Source organism: Haliotis cracherodii, unplaced genomic scaffold (assembly GCF_022045235.1).
Source record: "Haliotis cracherodii isolate W230 unplaced genomic scaffold, xgHalCrac1.p SCAF_11, whole genome shotgun sequence".
Taxonomy (NCBI): Eukaryota; Metazoa; Mollusca; class Gastropoda; order Lepetellida; family Haliotidae; genus Haliotis; species Haliotis cracherodii.
The window spans coordinates 9632270-9657857 of NW_027266266.1; the positions used below are offsets into that span (position 1 = coordinate 9632270).

The window sequence follows — 25588 nt, forward strand, 5'->3', positions numbered from 1 at the left end:
CGTCCCTTGGGCACGCCAGAAACCTATGATTCTGGGTTCGAATCTCGGTTCGCCTCAGTTATGTTTCTAGGTTTGTCAGCACCTTACCCGTGCTCGTGGGTTTCACCGAAGTGGTAATCGTCTGAGAACTGCATCACTTCGGGCTTTCCTCCGAAACTAAGCTGACACGCCGTGATATAACTGGAATGCTGTTGATAGCGGTGTTAAACCCAACTCACTCGCTCATAACTGGAATTGTAGCCGCCTGTTTCAGTGGGTGTCTGTATACTGACGGCAGAATTTAGTGGTGTAAAACTTCAAATGTTCTAGCAATTCAGAGACAATAATTAGCAATGGTGTATTTTGGATGCTGTAACATAAATCTTAAGTCAGCTTACAGATATACGTATGTTACACGCCATGGATGCGCGGGCAGATGCGTCACACCGTCTGCCTTTTTCATCTGAGTTAATTATTTTCTTATTTACAAAATGGTCAGATTGTGGAGTCTCATGCCAGGTAGTTTTTATTCACCACAGGTCACCACGATTATTTACAGACCACCATCATATAGCTGGAATATTGCTGAATGCAGCGTTAAACAACAAATAAACAAACATCGTAGAGACACGTGACAGTCTATAACAACATACAATGCGCCTATTCTTATACAGCCCAGAGACATTCTCAAGTACCCATATTTGGAGCTACTGAATGTTGATTTACGTCGTAGAGTGGGTGAGTGAGTTTGGTTTTACGCCGCTTTTAGCAATATTCCAGCAATATCACGGCGGGGGACACCAGAAATGGGCTTCACACATTGTACCCATGTCGGGAATCGAACCCGGGTCTTCGGCGTGACGAGCGAACGCTTTAACCACTAGGCTACCCGACCGCCCCTTTACGCCGTAGAACCAATGCGAGCTGTATACGCTCGTCCGCTGAAATACCATGCCGCAGTTTAGCATGAACACTCCTCTCAGACACAGAATACTGACTCCGAACCAACCAGTCCATGTTTTAGTCCCTTAATGCCGAGCTCTAGGCAGGGTAACAACAAAAACCATATTTTAACGTCATTTGGTATGACGCGGCCGGGATCGAACCCCGCACCTTCCGCTCTCCGGGGACCACTAGACCACGGAGGCGGTCTCGCCACATATTAACTTTCGAAGGGAGTAAATTATCAATTTAAAGATCACTCCAAAATAAATGTCTCCGGCAGACGCTTTGCACTTTGGCCATGACCTTCAAGAATTCAAGTTCTTGTTCGCGTACTGTTTCCAAACACGAATCGAGTGATCGCCACAACACTATTGTTTCACAATACCACCACCCTTTTCGTCAGCGAATACACTTTAACGCCATATTAGAAATTCTATATCGTTGTAAAGCGCTCCATTACACAAAACAACAGAGCCATTTATATTACTGTATCTGATGTACGTGTAGAAGCCTTCATTATTGATTCAGAGTGCCATACATATAAGATGACCAACCAGCATCATTTTAACAGCCAAGCGGGAATGTAATGAAAATATACCTGACGCTTACATATGCAATGGTTGCAAGTTTCAATCAGTATACATTATCATATATGAATTATATTATTACATCCGTTCACTCATGCGTGTTGGCAATATTGGCGTTTTGCAGGTACAGGCTCACAGATCGTCAACAGCTGCTTCCATGGCCCACTTGCACAAAATGATCTTAGCGCTAAGACTATTGTAAGCCTATGCTAAAGTATTGGAGTTACGATCATCTTAGCGCTAAGATCGCTTTGTGCACCTGGCCCGGGTCTGCGTAATTGCGCACCAAAAATGTTTAGAACCCTGATGTTGTTCCAATATGGGAAGGACATGTTAGTATCGAAGTACAGTAAACTACGGTTATAACGAACTCAAAGGGACCACTAATTTTAGTTCGTAGTAACCGTACAGTAAACTACGTTTATAACGAACACGCTTATAACGAATTGACGGACATAACGAACTTACTTTTTTGTCCCGACTATTTGCTGTAGTTATGCTGTTTGTATGCTTATAACGAACTACGGTTATAACGAACTAAAATTAGTGGTCCCTTTGAGTTCGTTATAACCGTAGTTTGTTATAAGCATATATACAGCATATAGGACTAACCTAGCGTGTGTGTGTGTGTGTGTGTGTGTGTGTGTGTGTGTTGTTTTGTTGTTGTTTAACGCCGCACTCTATCCCAGCTCTATGACGGCGGTCTGTCAATAATCGAGTCTGGACCAGACAATCCAATGACTGACGTCATGAGCATCTTTCTTTTCAATTGGGATACGATGACATGCATCAACCGAGTCACTGAGCCTGACCACCCGATCCCGTTAGTCGCCTCTTACGACAAGCATGGGTTACTGAAGACCAATTCTAACCCGGATTTTCACGGGTATATATGTACATTGAAAAACAGGTGCATTTCAAATTAAATGTATACCCAGGAATATATTTATATGTCGCAGAGCATGTCCATGATGAAGCATATATATTCATTGAAATATATGTTTCAAGAAAAGAATATGTGAATGTATTTCAAGCTTTCGAAATACCAGTACTTGTGAATGTCAGAAGTGCAATTTCAAATGTAACTAACTACATGTGTGTATGTCGAAGTATATACTTTAACCGAAGTACATGTATATATAAAAGTTAATGTGTTTAACAAATGTTATATTTGGGATAACACTTTCTTAGTAAAGTAAAGATTCTCGTACTTTTTTGGGTTGAGTCCCGTCCGGGACCACTTTCTAAATGGCATTGTGTGTTCATAGCTTTCGGCTGAGGGAGCCGTGTTTGTGTGTGTGTGTGTGTGTGTGTGTGTGTGTGTGTGTGTGTGTGTGTGTGTGTGTGTGTGTGTGTGTTTGTGTGTTTGTGTGTGTGTGTGTGTGTTGTTTTGTATTTGTTGTTTAACGCCGCACTAAGCTATATTCCAGCTATATCACAGCGGTCTGTTAATAATCGAGTCTGGACCAGACAATCCAGTAATTGATATCATGATAATCGATCCATGCAATTGAGATACGATGACATGCATCAACCAAGTCAGCGAGCCTGACACCCGATCCCGTTAGTCCCCTCTGACAAGCATAGTCGCCATTAAAAGAAACATCTGGGTTCACGCAATGTTGAAATTATTGTATGCGTAAGGTTGAAATATGTCATGCTTCGGGTAATTATTAGGTAATGCTGTTGTAATTCAAGTGAAACGCTTTTGTCTCATAACGATGGACGCAGAAAGGAGTGAGTGTGGTTTTACGCCGCGTTTAGCAATATTCCAGCAATATCACGACGGGGGACACCAGAAATGGATTCACACATTGTACCCATGTAGGGGATCGAACCCGGGTACCCGGAGTGACGAGCGGACGCTTTAACCACTAGGCTAACCCACAGGCCCGAGCAAAATGGATATATCTAAACATGGCACTTCGTTACAAGTTGGCCGCCTCCGTGGTCTAGTGGTAGAGCCTCCGCCGGAGAGCGGAAGGTGCGGGGTTCGATCCCCGGCCGCGTCATACCAAAAGACGATAAAAGATGGTACTTGTTGTTACCCTGTCTGGCGCTCGGCATTAAGGGACTAAAACAAGGACTGATCGGCTCGGAGTCAGTATACTGTTTCTGAGTGGGGTATTCATGTTAAACTGCGGCATGGGCTAGCACTAAAAATCGGCATCAGTCCGGACTAGTAAAAGCAGCCACACACACATACACGTGCATGCACGTCGCTATATAAGTGCAATAATCTTGTACGCGACGTTAAACCCCATTTTACCTCACCTCGTTACAAGTGTTTATACCATTTCAGAAACCGTCATGTAGAAAACAGGATGTGTTTGCTTGTTTGTTTGTTTAATGCTATACTCAGCAATATTCCGGCAGCCTATAAAGAACGGAAGTGATTGCCAGATTGCATCGATCCATGCCGTTGGAGTACATGGACACGCTACCAACGGAGTCAGCAGCCTGATCGTCAGATGCACTCGGGCGCCTCTCACAACCAGCATAGGGTGGCGTGACCTATGATAACCCGAACTCCAACCTGATGTGAGTACAGTAAACTACGGTTATAACGAACTCCACCCATTTTAGTTCGTAATAACCGTAGTTCGTTATAAGCATATATACAACATATATGCAACACATATGCCGGGGGCTAACAGGTAAATTCGTTACATCGGTCAGTTCGTTATAAGCGTGTTCGTTATAACCGTAGTTTACTGTAATTGTTTGTTTGTTGTTTAACGCCACAGGCAATATTCCAGTTATATGATGGCGGTCTGTAAATAATCGAGTTCGACCAAACAATCCAGTGATTGATCTCATGAGCATCGATCCACGCAATTGGGATACGATAACATGCATCAACCAAATCAGCGAGGCTGACCACCCGATCCCGTTAGTCACCTCTTACGACAAGCATTGTCGTCTTTTACGGCAAGCATGGGTTGCTGAAGACCTATTCCACCCCGGACCTAAACGTGTCCCTGATGTGAGAGAGTTTGCCTACTTTACACTGTTAATGAATGGAGTAAGGTGTGAGGTTATTTTGAAATAGATTCCCATTGTACAACATATTTATAGTTATGAAAACTTCTGTAAATGCCGTTGATGATCAGTGTCACATGGAATTAATGCCGGGAACAAATACCTCCTTGTCAAATTGAAAACATGCATGTAGTCCAAAGTTTCAGTGATTCGACTCGTATGTTCTTGAGTCTAAGTTCTTATCTGGCAAAGAACAAAAGTTTTCAAGAATCCTATTTCAAATGTTATACAGTAAACTACGTTTATAACGAACACGCTTATAACGAACTGACGAATATAACGAACTTATTTTTTAGTCCCGGCCATTTTGTTGTATATATGCTGTATATACGCTTATAACGAACTACGGTTATTACGATCTAAAATAAGTGGTCCCTTTGAGTTCGTTATAACCGTAGTTTACTGTATCATGAATTCTGAACAAACAATAGCAATGGAAAAAATATTTTGAAAGTTTATAATGAAACGAACAATAGTTTTTATGGAATAAGCCAACAAGCAGTTCTTCATAATGCCCTTCATTCATTTCGGTACGATTGTCTGATATAGCAACTCAAACATGGAATGCAGAGATTACAAATTCTTCTAAAGGTATCACGAATCGCATTTTCTAAAACGTAAGTCCTTGAAAGGTATCCCTTTCGCTTTGACTGTTAAATGCCTCTTGTTAAGAGCCCCGTGCCACCATTTACCTATTGAATTAAGTAGGTGGCACAACACTCCTGTAAATGAACGAACTCGAAACTTTGTGACATGATAAATTCCATTAATTAATTCTTTGTCCATTTTTCAAACACCAACGGAAAATATATGTCCCCATTTCATACGCTATAAACCCAAAAATGTTTAAATAAAAAAAAACAACTTTTTATTGTAAAAGATAAGTGTTATACAAAGACTTTGTACATTCTGTAATGGCATTTTAGAAACTGTCATATTTTCCATGTGAACCATCCCTCCGTCCTATGTATACATACTGGTAAATCTGTACCTCATATGCCGGGTATCCCGGCCCTAGTGTAAATAAACTTCTGTTCTGTTCTGTTCTGAAGAAATCAACTTGCATAGTTAACGCCCAGAATACATTATATATCATTCATGATGTCAATCACTGGATTGTCTGGTCCAGACTCAATTATTTACAGACCGCCGTCATGGAGCCGGGATAGAGTATAGCGTTAAACAACAAACACAAAACAACACACACACGAACGCACGCACGCACGCACGCACGCACACACGCACGCACGCGCGCGGCGTTAAACATCAAAGAAACAAACATTTATATATCAAGGTAGAGGTTATGGTCAAAGCTAGTTTAGGGAATATCATCACAAAGACATTTATACTGGATATTTCAGTTAGAGAAATGTGAGGACACAAAATTCCCGGTCGTGGAAAGGTTTCCTTGTAAAAACTGTTCCATGGAATAATTCACTAGGAGAAATATGGTACAAAGGGATCAATGTCACAACAGGAATAGATACTCTTTGACAACAATTGTCACAAGGTCATTCTGACCATGTTTTCCGGATTTGTGTTTTATATGACATTAAAATGTCTATTCTGAGAGATAATCTACAGATAACAGTGATTACCTCTGTTACTGTTGTATCATACGTCATTAAGTGCACGTGGCACGCGAGGATTCCATGTGCCCCTACTGTGGGCTCATCTGGCAGATAGCGCAGAAACACCAGGTGGCGAAACGAGGGGATATAAACCTCAAGGACGTGTTCCGTTTATATCATACATTGCAGGATTAAAGGGGGGCGGTGCTCGGGAAATTTGGCAGCCCGAGCAATGTTTTTGAGCTTTGTTGTCACAATCAGTCAGTGTTTCAAGACAAACATTTTGTGAACAAGCCCACGTTGAAGATACAAGAAGCCTAAGTACATATAGATGATATAACAATTCTAAAGTAGGATACAACAACCGTACGTAGGAGATAAAACAAGCCTATGTGGCATATATAACAAGCGTGCGTTGGTGATAAAACAAGCCAACGTAGACGATACAAGAAACCTAAGTACATATAGATGATATAACAATTCTAAAGAAGGAGACAACAAGCGTACGTAGGAGATAAAACAAGCCTACGTTGGAGATATCACACGTCTACGTAGAAGATAAAACAAGCCAACGTAGACGATACAAGAAGCCTAAGTACATATAGATGATGTAACAATTCTAAAGAAGGAGACAACAAGCGTACGTAGGAGATAAAACAAGCCTACGTTGGAGATATCACACGTCTACGTAGAAGATAAAACAAGCCAACGTAGACGATACAAGAAGCCTAAGTACATATAGATGATGTAACAATTCTAAAGAAGGAGACAACAAGCGTACGTAGGAGATAAAACATGCCTATGTGGGATATATAACAAGCTTACGTCGGGGATAAAACAAGCTTACGTCTGATATATAACAAGCTTACGTCGGGGATGTCACACGTCTACGTAGAAGATAAAACAAGTCTACGTGGGAGATATAACAAGCCTATGTAATGTATACACACGTAGGAGATAAAACAAGCCTACGTAAGAGATACAATAAGCATACGTAGGAGATAACAAGCCTATCTTGGAGCTTTAACAAGCCTGTCTTGGAGATAAAACAAGCCTACATGGGATATATAACACGGAGGTGACATGTATACACACGTAGGAGATAAAACAAACCTAAGTAGGAGATATAACAAACCTATGTAGGAGATAAAACAAACCCATGTAGGAGAGAAAACAAACAAATCAGTAGGAGATAAAACAAACCTCAGTAGGAGATAAAACAAACCTCAGTAGGAGATATAACAAACCTATGTAGGAGATATAACAAGCCTAGTAGGAGATATACAAACCTATGTAGGAGATAAAACAAACCTCAGTAGGAGATATAACAAACCTATGTAGGAGATAGAAGAAACCTCAGTATGAGATATAACAAGCCTATGTAGGAGATATAACAAGCCTAGTATGAGATAAAACAAACCTCAGTCGGAGATAAAAACAAACCTGTGTAGGAGATATAACAAGCCTATGTAGGAGATATAACAAACCTATGTAGGAGATATAACAAGCCTAGTAGGAGATAAAACAAACCTCAGTAGGAGATGTAACAAGCCTATGTAGGAGATATAACAAGCCTATGTAGGAGAAAAAACAAACCTCAGTAGGAGATAAAACAAACCTAGTAGGAGATAAAACAAGCCTACCTTGGAGATAAAACAAGCCTACCTTTGAGATAAAACAAGCCTACGTAGGAGATATAACACACCTATGTAGGAGATAAAACAACCCTACGTTGGCGATAAAACAATTCTTTCCAAGGAGAACAGCCCATGGGATACAAACGCAAGTGTCAATATTTAGACGTTTATGTCATATCCCAGGGATCCAAAGATTTCCTTCGTACGGGTTAACGAAATACCACGTGGAGATGAGATAACTTTACAGTTCAGATTGCTCACCCCCGTCGCTTTCATGTCTGAGGAGACGTTTTGTTGCTTGTGTAGGTTCTGGTAACCATTATCATGACAACAATTACATTCTGTGAAGGTACAGCTAATTTCACTTCACTGGACCGATTTCTTACATAATATCAGGGCTAGGCTGACATAGTCGTCTATGGTAACAGGCATGCCAGGAAGCTACGGCCGTGCGTTCGTATCCCGGTTCGCCCTGATTATGTTTCTAAGTTTGTCAGCATCATGCCCATGCTCGTGGGTTTCACCTGCACCACTCCAGGCTCTGCCGCTGCATCACATTGACAAGCCGTAATATAAGCGTTCCCAGCGGAAACCACACACACACAACATGGGTTGGGTGGGAACTACTGGCAGTGTTTCATCGCCACGGAAACATCCTTACACAAATACAAACATTTAAGCCTGTATGGTGGATTTACTCTAGGGAGCCACGGCGACTTTTAGTTCAATCGGTCAAGCATGATGGCAAAAAACGCTTAAACAGGCATATGTAAGGATTTCAAGGGAATACTCTTTGGCGTAATAGCGAATACAACAACAGTTGCTGGAGGCGACCCCATACAGATGGATGATGATGACGACGACGACGACGACGACGATGATGATGATGGTAATGATGATGATGATGATGATGATGATGATGATCATCATCATCATCATCATCATCATCATCATCATCATTATTATTATTATTATTATTATTATTATTATTATTATTATTAATAATTTTGTTAGTCCGGAAACCTGTCAATGCGAATGAAGGACGTGTGTGGTAATGAGGTTTCCTTGTTATCCATAATAATCTACTTAAGAAGGTGATTTGAGTAATCATCGAAAGCCTTGCTGTCTGGCTTTTCTAATCAATGAGCTATTTTTATCTTTAGCGACACTTCATTAGTGCACACTCACCAAATCAGATTGCGACTAGCCATGGTTTATCATTTAAAAAAGGGTGGCATTGTGTTTTCAGCGTTAATGTTAGGTTTCAAGTACAATTCAGAGGTGTCAAATCAACACTTTCATATCAAAATTATACATACGGTATAGGTTTATCTCTTAATGTATCAACTTTAAAACTGTCCTTGATGCAGTACGGCCCGTTTTACTGAGTGAGTGAGTGAGTGAGTTTGGTTCAACGTTGCTTTTAACAGTATTACAGTTATGTCGCCGCGTGTCAGCTTAATGTGGGAGGAAAGACCGAAGTGATGCAGGTCTCAGACGTTTATCACTTCGATGAAACCGACGAGCACGGGTATGGTGCCGACAAACCTAGAAACATAATCGGGGCGAACCGGGATTCGAACCCACAATCATAGGTTTCTGTCATTCTCTGCACAGCGAGTCGCGGCGCCTTAGACGACTGGGTCAGTAGTTATTAACGCTTTTTGATGATGTCCTAAATGCTACGTTTTATAGGAGATGATATGAATATATTCACTGCAGGGGTCACTCGTAATTGTTATAGTTGATATTTGTAAATGGTTGTTTGGGGAGAGCCTCGCAAGTTCAGTGAACGTGTGAACAATAGAACCATGGATGGATGGAGCGTCTGCCCGGGAGCGGAAGGTCAGTGGTTCGATGCCCTGACCACGTCATACCAAAATACGTTTACAGATGGTACTTGTTGTTACCCTGCCTGGCACTCGGCATTAAGGGCATAAAACAAGGACAGATCGGGGTTTAAGTCGATCCAATGTGTCTGATCCCATGAGTAGGGTATCCATGTTAAACTGCAGCATGTATCTCAGTCAGCTATCATTATAAAGCCGGCGTTAGTCCGGACTAGTATAAACCGCCACACACACACGTGCATGCACGTCGCCTTGTGAGGGAAATAATCATATTTAAAGCGACGTTAAAACCTATTTCACCTCACTTACTCCAGTGGGCTTTTGTCTTAATGTCAGTTTGAATCAGTGAGTGAGTGAGTGAGTATGGTTTTACGCCGCTTTTAGCAATATTCCAGCAATATCACGGCGGGGGACACCAGAAATGGGTTTCACACATTGTGCCCATGTCGAATCGAACCCGGGTCTTCGGCGAGACGAGACACTAGGCTACCCGACCGCCCCAGTTTGAATCAGTGTCATAGACGTATTTAAACATATATCTGACGTAAATGTATTTTGCCCAAGAAAATTCAAAATATGTTTGCAGTAATATGGAAGCGTATTTAAACTCAATACTTAGAAAACCTCAAACCTCAATCTTGTGAAATGCTGCAATATGATTAATCAGATGGGAGCGTAACAGGTGAGTTAGCGAATGTCATTTTACGCCGCAGTGATTTTGTCTTTTCTTTTGAATTTGTTGAAAAGGCGTGATATCCTGTATCGGAAACGGGATTCGACTAGCCAAGTCGCATGAGTTGTGTGCCTTAGGCTTACCAGGATGCGATGAATGTGAGTCCAAATCGCAGATTACGTGTCATGGTGCCTGGACGGAGGGGTCGCGACTCACGCTATCAACCACTGATTTTACTGGTTGAGTGAGTGGGGTTTAACGCCGCTTTGAACAGTATTCAAGTTATATCATGGCGTATTAGCTTACTGGGGAAGGAAAACCGGAAGTGATTCAGGTGACACTTTTGGTGAAAACCATGGGCACAGGTACCGTGACATGCCGTGTTTAGGCCCACGCGTTATTACTCTCATGAGCCTTAAAACGGAAATAATTCCGCAATTAGGCCCATGGATTTGAATGCAGCTATTTATTTTGGAGTGATCTTCCTTAAATTGATAACTTACTCCCTTCGAAAGTTAATATGTGGCGAGACCGCCTCCGTGGTCTAGTGGTAGAGCGTCCGCCCGGAGAGCAGAAGGTGCGGGGTTCGATCCCGGCCGCGTCATATCAAAAGACGTTAAAAGATGGTACTTGTTGTTACCCTGTCTGGCGCTCGGCATTAAGGGGCTAAAACAAGGACTGGTCGGCTCGGAGTCATTAGACTGTGTCTAAGTGGGGTGGTCATGGTAAACTGCGGCATGGTATCTCAGTGTGCTAGCACTATAACTCGGCATCAGTCCGGATTAGTACAAGCAGCCACACACACACACACACACACATACACTGACTCACACACACGCGCGCGTGCATGCACGTCACTATGTTAGTGCAATCTTGGACGCGACGTTTAACCCCATTTCACCTCACCTAATACGTGGAGATGCACAACGCGAGGCAAATCCTCATGTGCATTCAACAGTAGGTCCAGTTCAAAGTTAAAATTCATGTTTAATATTTTCTCAGTTAAAACAACTTAACAGTTTCTTATTTATTTCAGCAAAGGGTGTCCCCCTATTAAGGTAAGAAAGCGTTAGCTTCCGAAATTGAGCCCTGGGGTTAAGTATTGGAGAAAACACGCTTACGAGGTTTTGGTAGACAGAACATGCCCTGGGGAGAGGGAAAAACCCACGGGGCGAAGCCCCCGCGGTTTTTCCCGACCCCAGGGCATGCTCTGTCTACCAAAACCGAGGGAAAGTCTAAATTGATTAAATGTTATAACGAGCATCTATAGATGAGGCGCTTCATTATAGCGCTTCCCTGAAGGCGTGATATCATAACATGCACGTGAAATTCGCTGACTTGCCAGGCGTTCAAGAGACACTTGGATGTGTCAACAACAAAACACAACTAAAATACTTACTTTTAAATGAAAGTGAAATCTTCGGTTTCTAAATGTTTGTGTTGCAATATTCCACTTCTTTCAAACTTTTCAAAAGGAAAATTCGCAAATTGTAAAGGTATTTTTTGCTTTCAAGATTTTCGACTTTAAACAATCCAACTGTTACATAGAGGTAGTTGTGACGTAACGGCTAGCAGTTACTGCACGTGCAAATTGAGCAGCATTGATAAGCACTTGTTTACAAGCTAGTGTTTTGAAACCTCGCCGTCCTTTCATCAGAGAAGTGATGTCGTTTTTAAATGTCCACGTGGAACTGTACACATGACATTCAATTTTAATTGAATTAAAATTTTGAATTGCTACTTATTGTCATTTTTTCAGTTACTTGGTTAAACCTGGGATTTGAGGTTTTACCTCATAATCGGTTTTACTTTGAAAGTAAAACCTCTTAATAGGTTTTACTTTGAAAGTAAAACCTCACAATAGGTTTTAATGCCTATAGAAAGAACTCTCTTACTTAATATAGATCCCAATGAATAGGTTTATAATTTCGGATAACTGGTTTAAATGAGAAAACTCTATTTTCCGTAATTAGGCCCTGGGCTTAAATACGGGAAGTCCCGCTTCGGTACTGACACTGTACTTTCTGACCTAAACTCATTTAATTATATCCGTTATGGTGGCGAATATTGCTCACTCCGGCGTAAGGAGCATTCACTCACTCACACATTGAAAACACTCATAAATATTCGTTATTACAAAAAGACCCGTAAAGATCCGGGTTAGAATAGGTTTTTAGCAACCCATGCTTGCCGAAAGGGGCGACTCTGCGTCTTGTAAGAGGCGACTAGCAGGGTCGGGTGGTCAGGCTCGCTGACTTCATTGATGCTTCTCATCGTATCCCAATTGGGTAGATCGCTGCTCATGACGTCAATCACTGGATTGTCTAGTCCAGACTCGATTATTTACCAACCGCCGCCATATAGCTGGAATATTGGTGAGTGCGGCATTAAACAACAAACAGAAACATACTAATAAAAAAAATCCTACATTGTCATGAAGTTATAATACTCAACCTTTACGAATTAAAATATACAACGTCATACAATGCCATATATTATTTCCTGCTTACACTATTTGAACGCTCTCTCTATCCAAATTCACAACAGTTCGCAGGCTTATCGATTACTCTTGTTTAATTACAATGCGACATCTAGTACGCCATTCTGCTATCGCGTCGTCGTTACTATTTACAACTTGCGCTATGAACGCCAACTATAAAGTTTCCGCAGGCCTGATTAGGGGACAATAGCTCTGTGTGGCACATGTGGTTCTCTAATACACGGTTCGATCTGGTGTAGTGATCCCGCCTAGCTCCATGGTCATAGTCAAGCCGAATACATGTTATCGTTCTGGGGATTTCATCAGGATGATAAATAATATTATTGGGAAGTGTTTTTTCTCTCCGATTTTCTATAATACTATATATTTGTATAGTATTTTATGTGTATTGAAATATATCAGAGCTTTAAAACATATTTTCATTTTAATTGCTGAAATAAAATATATATTTCGTGTCACGAGAATATTTGTTTACGTGTTTAAAATGTATTATATCAGAATTAAAAAAGTATTCTCAACCATTGTAATTGCTAGAATGAAACATATTTTTGCCTATTTCGAGTACATTTGTATAGCGTTTGAAATAAATTATATCAAAACTTAAAAAGTATTCCCATTTATTATAGTTGTTGGAATATAATACATTTTTCACATTGGGTATAATATATATGTTTTATGTGCGTTAAATACACAAGTCAAAAATTAAAAATTAAAATCCAAATTTCTTGTACTTATTGCAATATATATTTTGCATCACGTGTATAAAATATGATGTGAAAAAAAATAATTTAATTTTGTGTTATAGGAAAGCCCATCTTCAGAAGCACCCTCGATTATCCCGCGATTATATCTCCAGACAATCCAGTGATTGAAATTATGAGCAACGATCCACGCTGATGACACGCTATCAAACAAGTCACCGAGTGGAAAACAAGGAGTCCTATGAACCGACTTTATCCGTCTTATCCGTAGATCGAGACAAACGGATGGTCGACATAATACATTCTTGCTGAAAGGACTCTGCCAAGACAAAAGTTACGTAATAGGAAATAGACGGCGGGCTAGTCTCGACAAGCATAGTCGCCTCTTACGACAAGCATGTGATGCTGAATACCAATTCTAACCCGGGTCTTCACGGGTGGTAAAATGTGTAAATCCACTGGAGGATAACCCACGCTGTAATACCGCTGGTCTATTGCTAAATGTGTCGTAAAACCACTTTCACTCTTTATATGAGAAGGTTAATATTGAAATATTAAAGATTTTCATTAAGCTCAACTCTGCAATGGGATCAGGTTGTCATTGACTGACCTACTTTGTGATGTGAAAAGAAGGGATAGTGCAGTGCCGGTGAGAAATAAAATAACAGAGAGAACGAGAGCGACATCTTGGACGACAACCACACCCACACACCTACAACAACACCCACAGCTACAAACCGATAGTCAAAACGATGTAAAACCAATCTACCTCACATCATCTTTAATGATTCATCTACTCCGTGGTCTCGAGCGTCCGCCCGGACAACGGAATGTTCGTAGTTCAATCCCTGGCCGCGTCATACCAAAAGACGTTAAAAAATGGTCCTTGTTGTTACCCTGCCTGGTGCTCGGCATTAAGGGCTTAAACAAAGACTGGTCGGCTCAGAGTTAGTATACTGTGTCTGAGTGGGGTATCCATGTTAAACTGCGACACACATTCATACACACACAGGCAGACACAGATACACATACAGAGAGACACACATACACAGACAGACACACACACACACACACACACACAGACACTTACAGTCGCTTAACAGTGCATTAATTTTGATCGTGACGTAAAACCCCAATTCACCCGACCTCATCTTACCATCAACGAGATGGTCCAGCTTGAGACTATTTACGACAGACCGCTCTCTCCATCACAAATTACTGCATTTAGTGTACAAATGTATGTATTCCCAATATTTATTTATGTCCGAGTAATGCAACATGCTCTCTATCGCTATAATCACAGCACAGTAATATTGTAACCAAGATATCTGTCGGTTGATAGCTCAGGTTGGACGACGAAAGACAAAACTCAGGTTTGAAGCTTAAGACGACAGCGGTCAGGTTTTTTGTTGATGGATACTATATGTCGTTAAGTGAGTGCGTGAGTGAGTATGGTTTAACGCCGCTTTTAGCAATATTCCAGCAATATCACGGCGGGGGACACCAGAAATGGGCTTCACACATTGTACCCATGTCGGGAATCGAACCTTGGTCTTCGGCGTGACGAGCGATCGCTTTAACCACTAGGCTACCGCATCGCCCCTCTGTCGTTAAGGAGCGGGTTGATAAACAGTGGCTACCAACGGATGCATAACGTCAGCATTTACAGTTAATCAAAAAGCTATAAATCCACTTCATATTGCGATTTATCAACGAACTAGAGCTCCAAACAACTCCGCCACAAGTATCCAGTGTAATTTTGTCTACATTATATTACGATCAATATATACATTTTTTGATTGGTCAGTCAATTGTTTGGTTGACATATGAAATAGGTTAATTATTAATGAATATGATATTTTTGAAATATGATCTGATGACTAGCTAATGGCGTTACTTACAATTCCTAACAGTCTGTAACTGGTCACAAGATGAACCATATGGCTGACTAACACATCGTTTTATGTGAGATCTATTTAAAATGCTAATTTTATCTTATTTAACGTATAAAATATAACTATCTATTACAAATAGTTCCCTCTCACCGACAAACAGAATCATTCAAGATCAAGAATCAAGTTTCAAGATCGATTGATGTATTCGACATAAAGTTTCGTACCTTACAATATCGATATTCCTTAAACGAGTTATTGTCAATGAAAATTTCGTCGATCTGACATGATGTTTCAAATCCAGATCGTCCTTCTTACCTTCAGCGGTCTTTTTGAATCCGCAATCCACCATTTCCAACCGAAACACCTATATGCCAAGTAACAGTTCCAATAGCTTATCATCACAAGTACAATCTAGAGCAGAAGTTATATCACCGTTTAACTGTAGCCGGATGTGTGTGTCCAAGCAGACGACAAATCGCTGTCGAGCAGACGACACCTCTACTGCGTACGTTCAGCTCGTGCACGACTTGCAGCATGGATCGACCAGCAACAGCTGGTGTCAGCACCTCGTGGACGGAGGGAAGAGGTGCTTTGAACGGCTTCTGCTGGTGTCAAATACATTTATTTGGGATGCCAGTCGGCTTGTTGTATTCCGAATTCTGCTTATTAGCTTTTATATTAGTTTCCGTAGCAATTATCTGTGCCGCAATCCCTATTCATCGCCAGAATGCATGTTTTCTGATAAATCCTGTTTGGAGGGATATGGGAACACAATGGCATACTAGGAAAAGTACCAGAAGACCTTGGTAATCAGGGCAAAGCATCATTTGTAGGTATTTAATTGTTAATGGATTATTAATTACGGCCATTTACCAAAATATGGGATATGGTCTTGGTTTGATAAAATTAATGTTCCTATTCCATACGTATTTACCTGTTGTTCACTGTTTCAATGTTATTTTTAATCATAACATCAATTAAGTTTGTTCGTTCGTTTGTTTTTTGTTTAACCCCGCACTCAGCAATGTTCCGGCAATATGACGGCGGTCTGTAAATAATCGAGTCTGGACCAGACAATCCAGTGATTGTCAGCATGAACATCGATCCACGCAATTGGGATCGATGGCATCAATTAAGTATTTATATCTTCACCGTTTAGGTATTCATTATGTAAACATCGTCTCCGTGGTCTAGTGGAAAAAAGCGTGCAAGAGCACGCACGTTGCTGTATAAGTGCAATAATCCTGAACACGATGTTGAACACCATTTCACCTCAACTCACCTCATAGTGTTGAGTGAGCAAAAGGATATTAAGAACGGAGAAGTCAGTGTCATTCCGGCTATTTTCTTGGTTTATTTAGGATTCGTGTTGGAAATTATGAGACAATTTTCTAATTTAATTTAGTTAGGTATATTCTCTAATTTTCAGACAAAAGTTTGTTTGTTGTTTAACGCCACACTCAGCAATATTACAGCTATATTCCAGTCTGGACCAGACAATCCAGTGATTGACATCATAAGCATCGATCAACGCAGTTGGGATACGATAACATGCATCAACCAAGTCAGCGAGCCTGACCACCCAATCTCGTTAGTAGCCTCTTACAAGCATGGGTTGCTGAAGACCAATTCTTACCCGCATCTTCATGGGTAGCTGATTAATGTAATGTAATCTTTGGTCGCGGGTTTCTTTTGAAAAATAATAAAATTGATTTTTATCTAATCTTAGCCATACACATGTACTTAATCATGCAACCTGAGTACAATACTTACGTAAGGGAAGATTATACAGGTACAATTTAAGAATTTGCTTCACGCAAGGGGAGATTATAGTATACACTGGTATGTATTTTTACCAATATGGTTATTCTTTACAAAGAGTGCTATGCGGAAATTCACATTTGAGTAAGGAAGGCAAATCCAAACACTAGATTCTATTCAAAACTGGCAGATTTTCAATTAAGTAAATGAATTGTTTAATATTAGCTGCAAAGATATTTATCAATATATACACATCTAGCTTGGCATGTACAATTCGTTTGTTACATCTAACCTTCATTGACGTATTTATTGTATCATGTCTTATGTGTAATGTAGCGGTATTAACATAAGCGCTTCGCTTGTTTACCAATCCATTTTCACTTCTTTGTGAAAATAAATAAGTTTAAATCATAATACATGTACCTCTATTTCGGTTTCGTTGTAGCTCACGTGATTTATTCATTGACACAGGTAGATATGTAGGTATCTTATGAAAACCTAGACTTTGTAGAATTTGTAAAGTGATTGTACTGAAGATAAATATAACTTTTTGTGTGTAAAACAAATATCTAAAATATGTAAAGACCTTTTTCTACCATGATCTAGGTTATGTAAATTAATAACGTGACAGAAACTATAAGAAATCTATTTTCATTTAACAAACTCTGAAAGAAAGTGTATGAATTCGTATTACATTCCAGACAATGTATTATGATTGATTGATCAACCTCTGAGACCTGCATCACTTCGGGCTTTCCTCCCACGTAAAGCTGACATGCCGTGGTATAACTGGAATAGTGTTAAAAGCGGCGTTAAACACAACGCACTCACCTTGGCGTGAGAGGATAATTTAAGACCTTAATTACCCTTTCCTCCACCAGGACCCCCCCCCCCCCCCCCCCCCCCCCCGAACTATAACAGTCCTCTTTAGTCAATGTCCGTTCAATAGCAACACCTGACACCTGCCTCAGAAACTCATGTGTGTCACAATTTGTTTCATTTAAAGCTTAGTTACCTAAAACTAAAACTCCATGAATAGACTTCGACGTATATATTGACTTCACATACGAGTACCACAGTGAGATAGGCAGCGCACTTGCACTGTTTCAATACAGCGCTAAGCACTGTGTGGAGTTCTTCACCGTCTGCTCACATGCAAAGCCTATTGATTCACTATCCCGTCTTACTTAATGTGCGGTAATCTACCCTCGCAGTATTTCATTATGGAAATATAACACTCAGATGTTTTAGAGAGGTATACATATTGGTTTCCAGGGAGTGCCTGGTATATATACTCACCGACAAAAGAAACGTGGATACCCTATATGTTGGTTGATATAAATAATTACTCATATTCAAGGGATATTAGATTGCACAAACGAACATACTGGTATGTTGTGTGACCCGACGCTCATGATCGTCACATGTGACGTCATAGATCGAGATGCACCATTTGTGTAGAATTTGCGTGTAAATCACGTGCAGCATATCGCGATAAGAATACAGACACTGTAGTAACACTTGACTGACTGTTAATTTTGTCATCACGTGGTACACATTGGAAATGTCTCGTCTTAACGCACATACTGCTCTATATTTTTCGAGTTTCTTCTGGCAGTGAGTATAGATTGGTTTAAAGGGAGGGTCTGGTACATAGGTTAGTTTAAAGGGAGGGTCTGGTATATAGGTTAGTTTCAAGGGAGGGTCTGGTATATAGATTAGTTTCAGGGGAGGGTCTGGTATATAGATTAGTTTCAGGGGAGGGTCTGGTATATAGATTGGTTTCAAGGGAGGGTCTGGTATGTAGATTGGTTTCAAGGGAGGGTCTGGTATGTAGGTTGGTTTCAAGGGAGGGTCTGGTATACAGATTGGTTTCAAGAGAGGATATGGTATATATATTAGTTTCAGGGGAGGGTCTGGTATACAGATTGGTTTCAAGGGAGGGTCTGACATGTAGGTTGGTTTCAAGGGAGGGTCTGGTATACAAATTGGTTTCAAGAGAGGATCTGGTATATATATTAGTTTCAAGGGAGAGTTTGGTATATAGACTGGTTTCAAGGGAGGGTCTGGTATACAGATTGGTTTCAAGGGAGGGTCTGGTATACAGATTGGTTTCAAGGGAGGGTCTGGTATATAGAGTGGTTTCAAGGGAGTAGATTGGTTGGGAAATGAGTCAAAAAGGAGAGGTATTTGGTTGGTATATGCACACAAACACACTTAGTGCAAAGATACCGAAGACAATCGATACAGCATCCCTGGTACATCAATGATAAATTTAAAACAGTCATCCAGTCAGACTAATCGGCTGGATGAGCTGAAGTCACACGTGACCGAAAAAGGGCACATTGGAATTCTGTTTCTGCATATGTCAGCGGTACTTAAAACATCTTAACTTAAACAAGGAAATAATTCAGTATACTGGCTTGTGCTTTTGTTCACCAATTCCGACCAGGATCTTCGTGGGGACAAGCATGGGTTGCTGAAGACCAGTTCTAACCTGGGTCTTCGTGGGGCAATCATGGGTTGCTGAAGACCAGTTCTAACCTGGATCTTCACGGAAAAAATCATGGGTTGCTGCAGACCAGTTCCAGTCCGGGTCTTCGTGGGGCAAGTGTATCATGTACATGTTGAATGTGATGTAGAAGTTTCCCAATTTGTTAAACTCCGATATGATGGATAGTGACATGATTGAAAAGCTTCGGTTCACACCACGATCAATGTGGAATGATATGTGGTGCCTCTCCCTCTTAAATACGAAAAAGGGGAGGAGTCTAAATGACTATATTTTTTGGTTACTGAAAATCGCATCATCTCGTCAGCTTTAGGTTTATAGTTAAACCATATCTTATTTCAGTTGTTAGTGCTTATCAACACAAATGGTCGCGACATGGACATTCTGGTCCAGACATTCTCAACGTTGGTGTAGAGCAAATTGACATCTATTGTAATACCACTAAATGGTATTATGATACAGTGAAACCCCGATATTCCGGACACTCTCCTCTCCGGACAATTACTGTTAGGGATGCCCAATAATAATAATAATAATCATAATCATCATAATGATGATGATGATGATGATAAAGATAATAATGATAATAATAATTAGTGCCTATGGGGCGCTAGAAGGGTATCAAACACCATCTCATTCCCATTCCCTGCAGTAAAAAACAAATGCACATTTTGAACGAAAATATTATAGTCACTTGCCTTAGGATACACCACCAAGTTGTGAATATGCCGGGGCCATACAGTCTGATCGTGTTAAAAATACATCGATGCAAATGGGCAAATGCAAATGCGTCTCTAAATTAATGCGAACAAAGGCCACCCGTTTTCCGCATGAATTTCATTCTCGCATTACTTTCACTATTTATTGAACTGTAATTTGAAATGTTTGTGTTTGACAAGAGCGATGGAGGTTATTAAATATATTATACCAGCTTTATTAGAAGTCGGCTCTATTCTTATCTGCTGGCGAAGATTGAGCCCTTCATGTTGACACCAATAACGCCTGGTCATACAGGGAAACTTGCGTTTCTTTGTAGTTTCACATTGAACGTCATGAACTCGATGCCAATAGGGTGCTAATGTATTTTCTTTTATTAAAGTAATGCAGGTGTCGTGCTGGTGAAACAAACATCAATAGATACAATTACCTGCGTCACATCTGGGGAGGAATTCAAACAATCAATGAAAACAAATCTTTTGTAGTACATAGTGTTGACTGCTTTAAACATAGCTATGACAGAGAGAGAGAGAGAGAGAGAGGGGGGGGGAGGGAGAGAGAGAGAGAGAGGGAGGGAGAGAGAGAGAGAGAGAGAGAGAGAGAGAGGGAGGGAGAGAGAGAGAGAGAGGGGGGGGAGGCCGGCAATCTGATATAATGAGTGAATGTTGTTTTGAGCCGTTTTTGGCAATAGTCCATCACCACCAGGGAGTACGACACCCGCACTGGGTTCACACAGGTGTGCAATCTGACCTGGGCCTTCCCCCCTACGGGCGAACGCTGTCTCCACTAGACTCCGCCAGCGACCCTTTGTTGCAATGAAAGGCGGAGGGTGGTTCTAGTGGCCTTTAAGGAATATTGCATATCTCTGGGAGTGTTCAAACCGAATCTACGCCCCAAACGCTTGACTGCCACTAAAAATCAAACCCGTCATTTTCAACCTTGGAAAATGGGTGAATTCTACTTGGAACAGTATCTGACTATTTCAGTAAATTCATTGAGTGAGTGAGTAAGGTTTAACGCCGTTTTATACAGTATTCCAGTTATATCATGGCGTGTCAGCTTCATGTGGGAAGAAAGCCCGAAGTGATGCAGGTCTAAGACGTTTACCACTTCGGTGAAATCCACGAGCACGGGTATGGTGCTGACAAACCTAGAAACATAATCAGGGCGAACCGGGAATCGAACCCACAATCATAGGTTTCTGGCCTGCCCAAAGGACGCAACTCTGCACTGCGGATTCCGGTGCCTTAGACAACTCGGGCACCCCTGCCCTATACTTCATTATTACAATCAACGAAGAAAGCAACAAGTCGTAGAGTATTTCCCGTGACCCTTACAAACATGGGAAAACCAAGGATAATAAACCAACGACTCAGGGCGAGATTAGTCGCCTTAGACAACTGAGCCACGCGCACCATCAATGCCTCACTTCCCGTGCTAATATACGTATCACATCTTCAACTTTATATTTCAGTAACAAAAATGTAAATTATTCGTACAATTCTTTTAATTATTAGTACAAGTCGCAACGCTGCACCGCTAAGAAAAAAAATAGGTGTTAATAGAAACAGCGTAAAACGGACTTACTCATTGTCATCAGTTGAGTGTAGAATGCGCTAGCAATCCAGAGATGGAATGGAATTTTACCTCCATGTTTCCTATATATATATAGGTGCTCAATCGCGTCACACCCACGGTAATTGTAAAAATATTATTTGACCAATATATACATAAAATTAATCATGTTGATTCTCATATGTCGGGGGCCTAGTCTCAGTTAATGCAAGACTTAACACACACTGTTTGAACCATTAACTCTATGCATTATTTTACAAAACGGTAAATTTATTCGACATACATCACGAAGCGCAAAATTACAAACTGTTTCCTGTAAAAAATCGCATTGTTTTATGAACTTGACGAGCTATAGCTTGTACATATGATACTCTATGCACCAAAAGATTGTTAATACCATATTTGGAAATAATTTCTGTTTTAAATGGAATGTTATCCATTATTCGTCTATAAAATCTAAGTTTGGTGTGAATTATAGGGATTGTTTACGTTTTTGTCATATTTGATTAATATATATTTAGATTAAATATTCATAATTCCAGCCTGTCAATATAATTTTATTAGAAATTACTGCACGTGTCTCTTATATTATTATTATTATTATCATTATTATTAAAAAATCACAGTGATTTGTTTCAAAACGTATCTAACGACGGAAAATGTGAGATGCTTTTTGAAACAACCAGTTATGAAGTAAATAGTATATGACAGGCACGAGTGTAGTTTCTTACACACCCTAACATCGACCCAATTTAGCATCGAATTGATGAATATTTTGTATTTTCTCACGATCGCTTTAATGCACGACACAATGGTCATGGTGACGTCATCCGGCTGACTGTTTACTTTATGTGTGACCCTCCAAGATTCCAAGATTCCGACATATCTGTGGAGTCTCAAGGCGAAGATGACAAAGACGTAGGTGAATTTGATTAACGTCCGAGTAATGAATGACAATCAATGAATTATTTCAGGTCATCATTCTTGACCTGCTACCATATTCCCTCTAATTTCAACTACCTACTATCATATTCCAACTCATCTCAACCATACACTATAATATTCCATCTCATCTCAACTACACGCTCTCATATTCCATCTCATCTTAACCACACGCTATCATATTCCATCTCATCTCAACCATCCGCTATCATATTCCATATCATCTCAACCACCCTCTATCATATTCCTTCTCATCTCAAGCACCTGCTATCATATTCCATTTCATCTCAACCATCCGATATCATATTCCATCCAATCTCAACTACCCTCTATCATATTCCATCTCATCTCAACTACCCTCTATCATATTCCATCTCATCTCAACTACACGCTCTCATATTCCATCTCATCTTAACCACCCGCTATCATATTCCATCTCATCTCAACAACCCGCTATCACATTCCATCTCATCTCATCTACCCTCTATCATATTCCTTCTCATCTCAAGCACCTGCTATCATATTCCATCTCATCTCAACTACCCTCTATCATATTCAATCTCATCTCAACTACCCTCTATCATATTCCTTCTCATCTCAACTACCCTCTATCATATTCCATTTCATCTCAACTACACGCTATCATATTCCATTTCATCTCAACTACCCTCTATCATATTCCTTCTCATCTCAACTACCCTCTATCATATTCCATCTCATCTCAACTACCCTCTATCATATTCCATTTCATCTCAACTACACGCTATCATATTCCATTTCATCTCAACTACCCTCTATCATATTCCTTCTCATCTCAACTACCCTCTATCATATTCCTTCTCATCTCAACTACACACTATCATATTCCATCTCATCTCAACTACCCTCTATCATATTCCATCTCATCTCAACTACACGCTATCATATTCCATATCATCTCAACCACCCTCTTCAATATTCCTTCTCATCTCAAGCACCTGCTATCATATTCCATTTCATCTCAACCATCCGCTATCATATTCCATCTCATCTCAACTACCCTCTATCATATTTCATATCATCTTAACCACCAGCTATCATATTCCATCTAATCTCATCTACCCTCTATCATATTCCATATCATCTCAACCATCCGCTATCATATTCCATCTGATCTCAACCACCCGCTATCATATTCCATCGCCCACTATCATATTTCATCCTGTATAGCATGTTTGTTATCACAGAATCTTTTCTCTCACATTAAGCTGACACACCGTAAAGTAATGTACTTTTCAAGGCGAGTGAGACCCATGAAGATCCGGGTTCGAATCTGTCTTCAGCAACCCATGCTTGTCGGGAAAGGCGATTAACGGGATCGGGTGATCAGGCTCGCTGACTTGGTTAAAGCATGCCATCGTATCCCAATTGCGTGGATCAATCCTGATGATGTCAATCAGTGGATTATCGTCCCGATTATGTTTCTAGGTTTGTCAGCACAATACCGGTGTTCGTGGGTTTCACCGAAGTGGTAAGCGTCTGAGAACTTCGGGCTTTCCTCCCACATTAAGCTGACACGCCGCGATATAACTGGAATACTGTTAAAAGCGGCGTTAAAACCCAACTCACTCACTCGCTCATATCCATTCACTCACGTACTTACTCAAACCCACTCAATCACCCACAGCACCCACTCACTCACCCAAACCCCTCTCAATCACTTACTCACCAATCAACCCACTCACTTACACACCCAACCATTAACCCAAAATCCACTCACCTACTCACCCAACCACAAAAACACAAAATCCACCCACTCACTCACTCACTCACTCACCTATCAACCCACTCACTTACACACCAAAATACTCACTCACCAAAATCCTACCACTCACTCACTCACTTACTCACTCACCAAAATCCCACCCACTCACTCACTCACTCACTCACCAAAATCCCACCCACTCACCCACTCACTCACTCACCAAAATCCCACCCACTCACCCACCCACTCACTCACTCACTCACCCAAATCCCACCCACTCACTCACTCACTCGTCCATCTGCTACCACAACACGTGGGCCGTCACATACACATGGTACCCGTTCAGTGAGTACTTGCATGTCCCTGCTCCGGTGATGATCACGCATTGATACGATTAATAAGCCTACTTAATGTCTCGAAACGTAACATAAGGCCCCAGCTGTGTCACGTGCGAGACCATGGGAGTGTCAATTAGCAGTGCTTACATGCTATCATAACTAATCAGGTCAACAGAAAAATTAGAAAAACAGTAAAGAGATCTGTAGCTCAACTGATAAAAATACTACTTATATTAATAACATCCTCTGAAAACTTATTGTATTCTCGTTATGAAAAAGTGTATCTATCTATCTATTCTCATAACAATTACTTTAACTGCATATCTATCTATCTATCTATCTATCTATCTATCTATCTATCTATCTATTCTCATAACAATTACTTTAACTGCATATCTATCTATCTATCTATCTATCTATTCTCATAACAATTACTTTAACTGCATATCTATCTATCTATCTATCTATCTATTCTCATAACTATTACTTTAACTACATATCTATCTATCTATCTATCTATCTATCTATCTATTCTCATAACAATTTCTTTAACTGCATATCTATCTATCTATCTATCTATTTATCTATCTATCTATCTATCTATTCTCATAACAATTAC

At 40.5% G+C, this 25588-nt stretch overlaps 1 protein-coding gene across 3 annotated transcripts in view; it reads right to left on the reverse strand.

Annotated features, from left to right (window-relative positions):
- LOC139456206 (ADP-ribose pyrophosphatase, mitochondrial-like) overlaps nt 1–25588 on the reverse strand; it is a 78064-nt gene that overhangs the window by 48845 nt on the left and 3631 nt on the right. The window contains exon 1 of one of the 3 annotated variants that reach the window (XM_071237762.1): nt 21958–21993. The exons of 1 other annotated variant lie outside the window; for it this stretch is intronic. In XM_071237762.1, coding sequence (XP_071093863.1) covers nt 21958–21967 — 10 coding nt within the window. In that variant the 5' untranslated portion in view covers nt 21968–21993. Of the gene's footprint in view, nt 1–15695; nt 15812–21957; nt 21994–25588 lie in introns of those variants that run through there. One more of the 3 variants, XM_071237761.1, reaches the window with a different exon arrangement.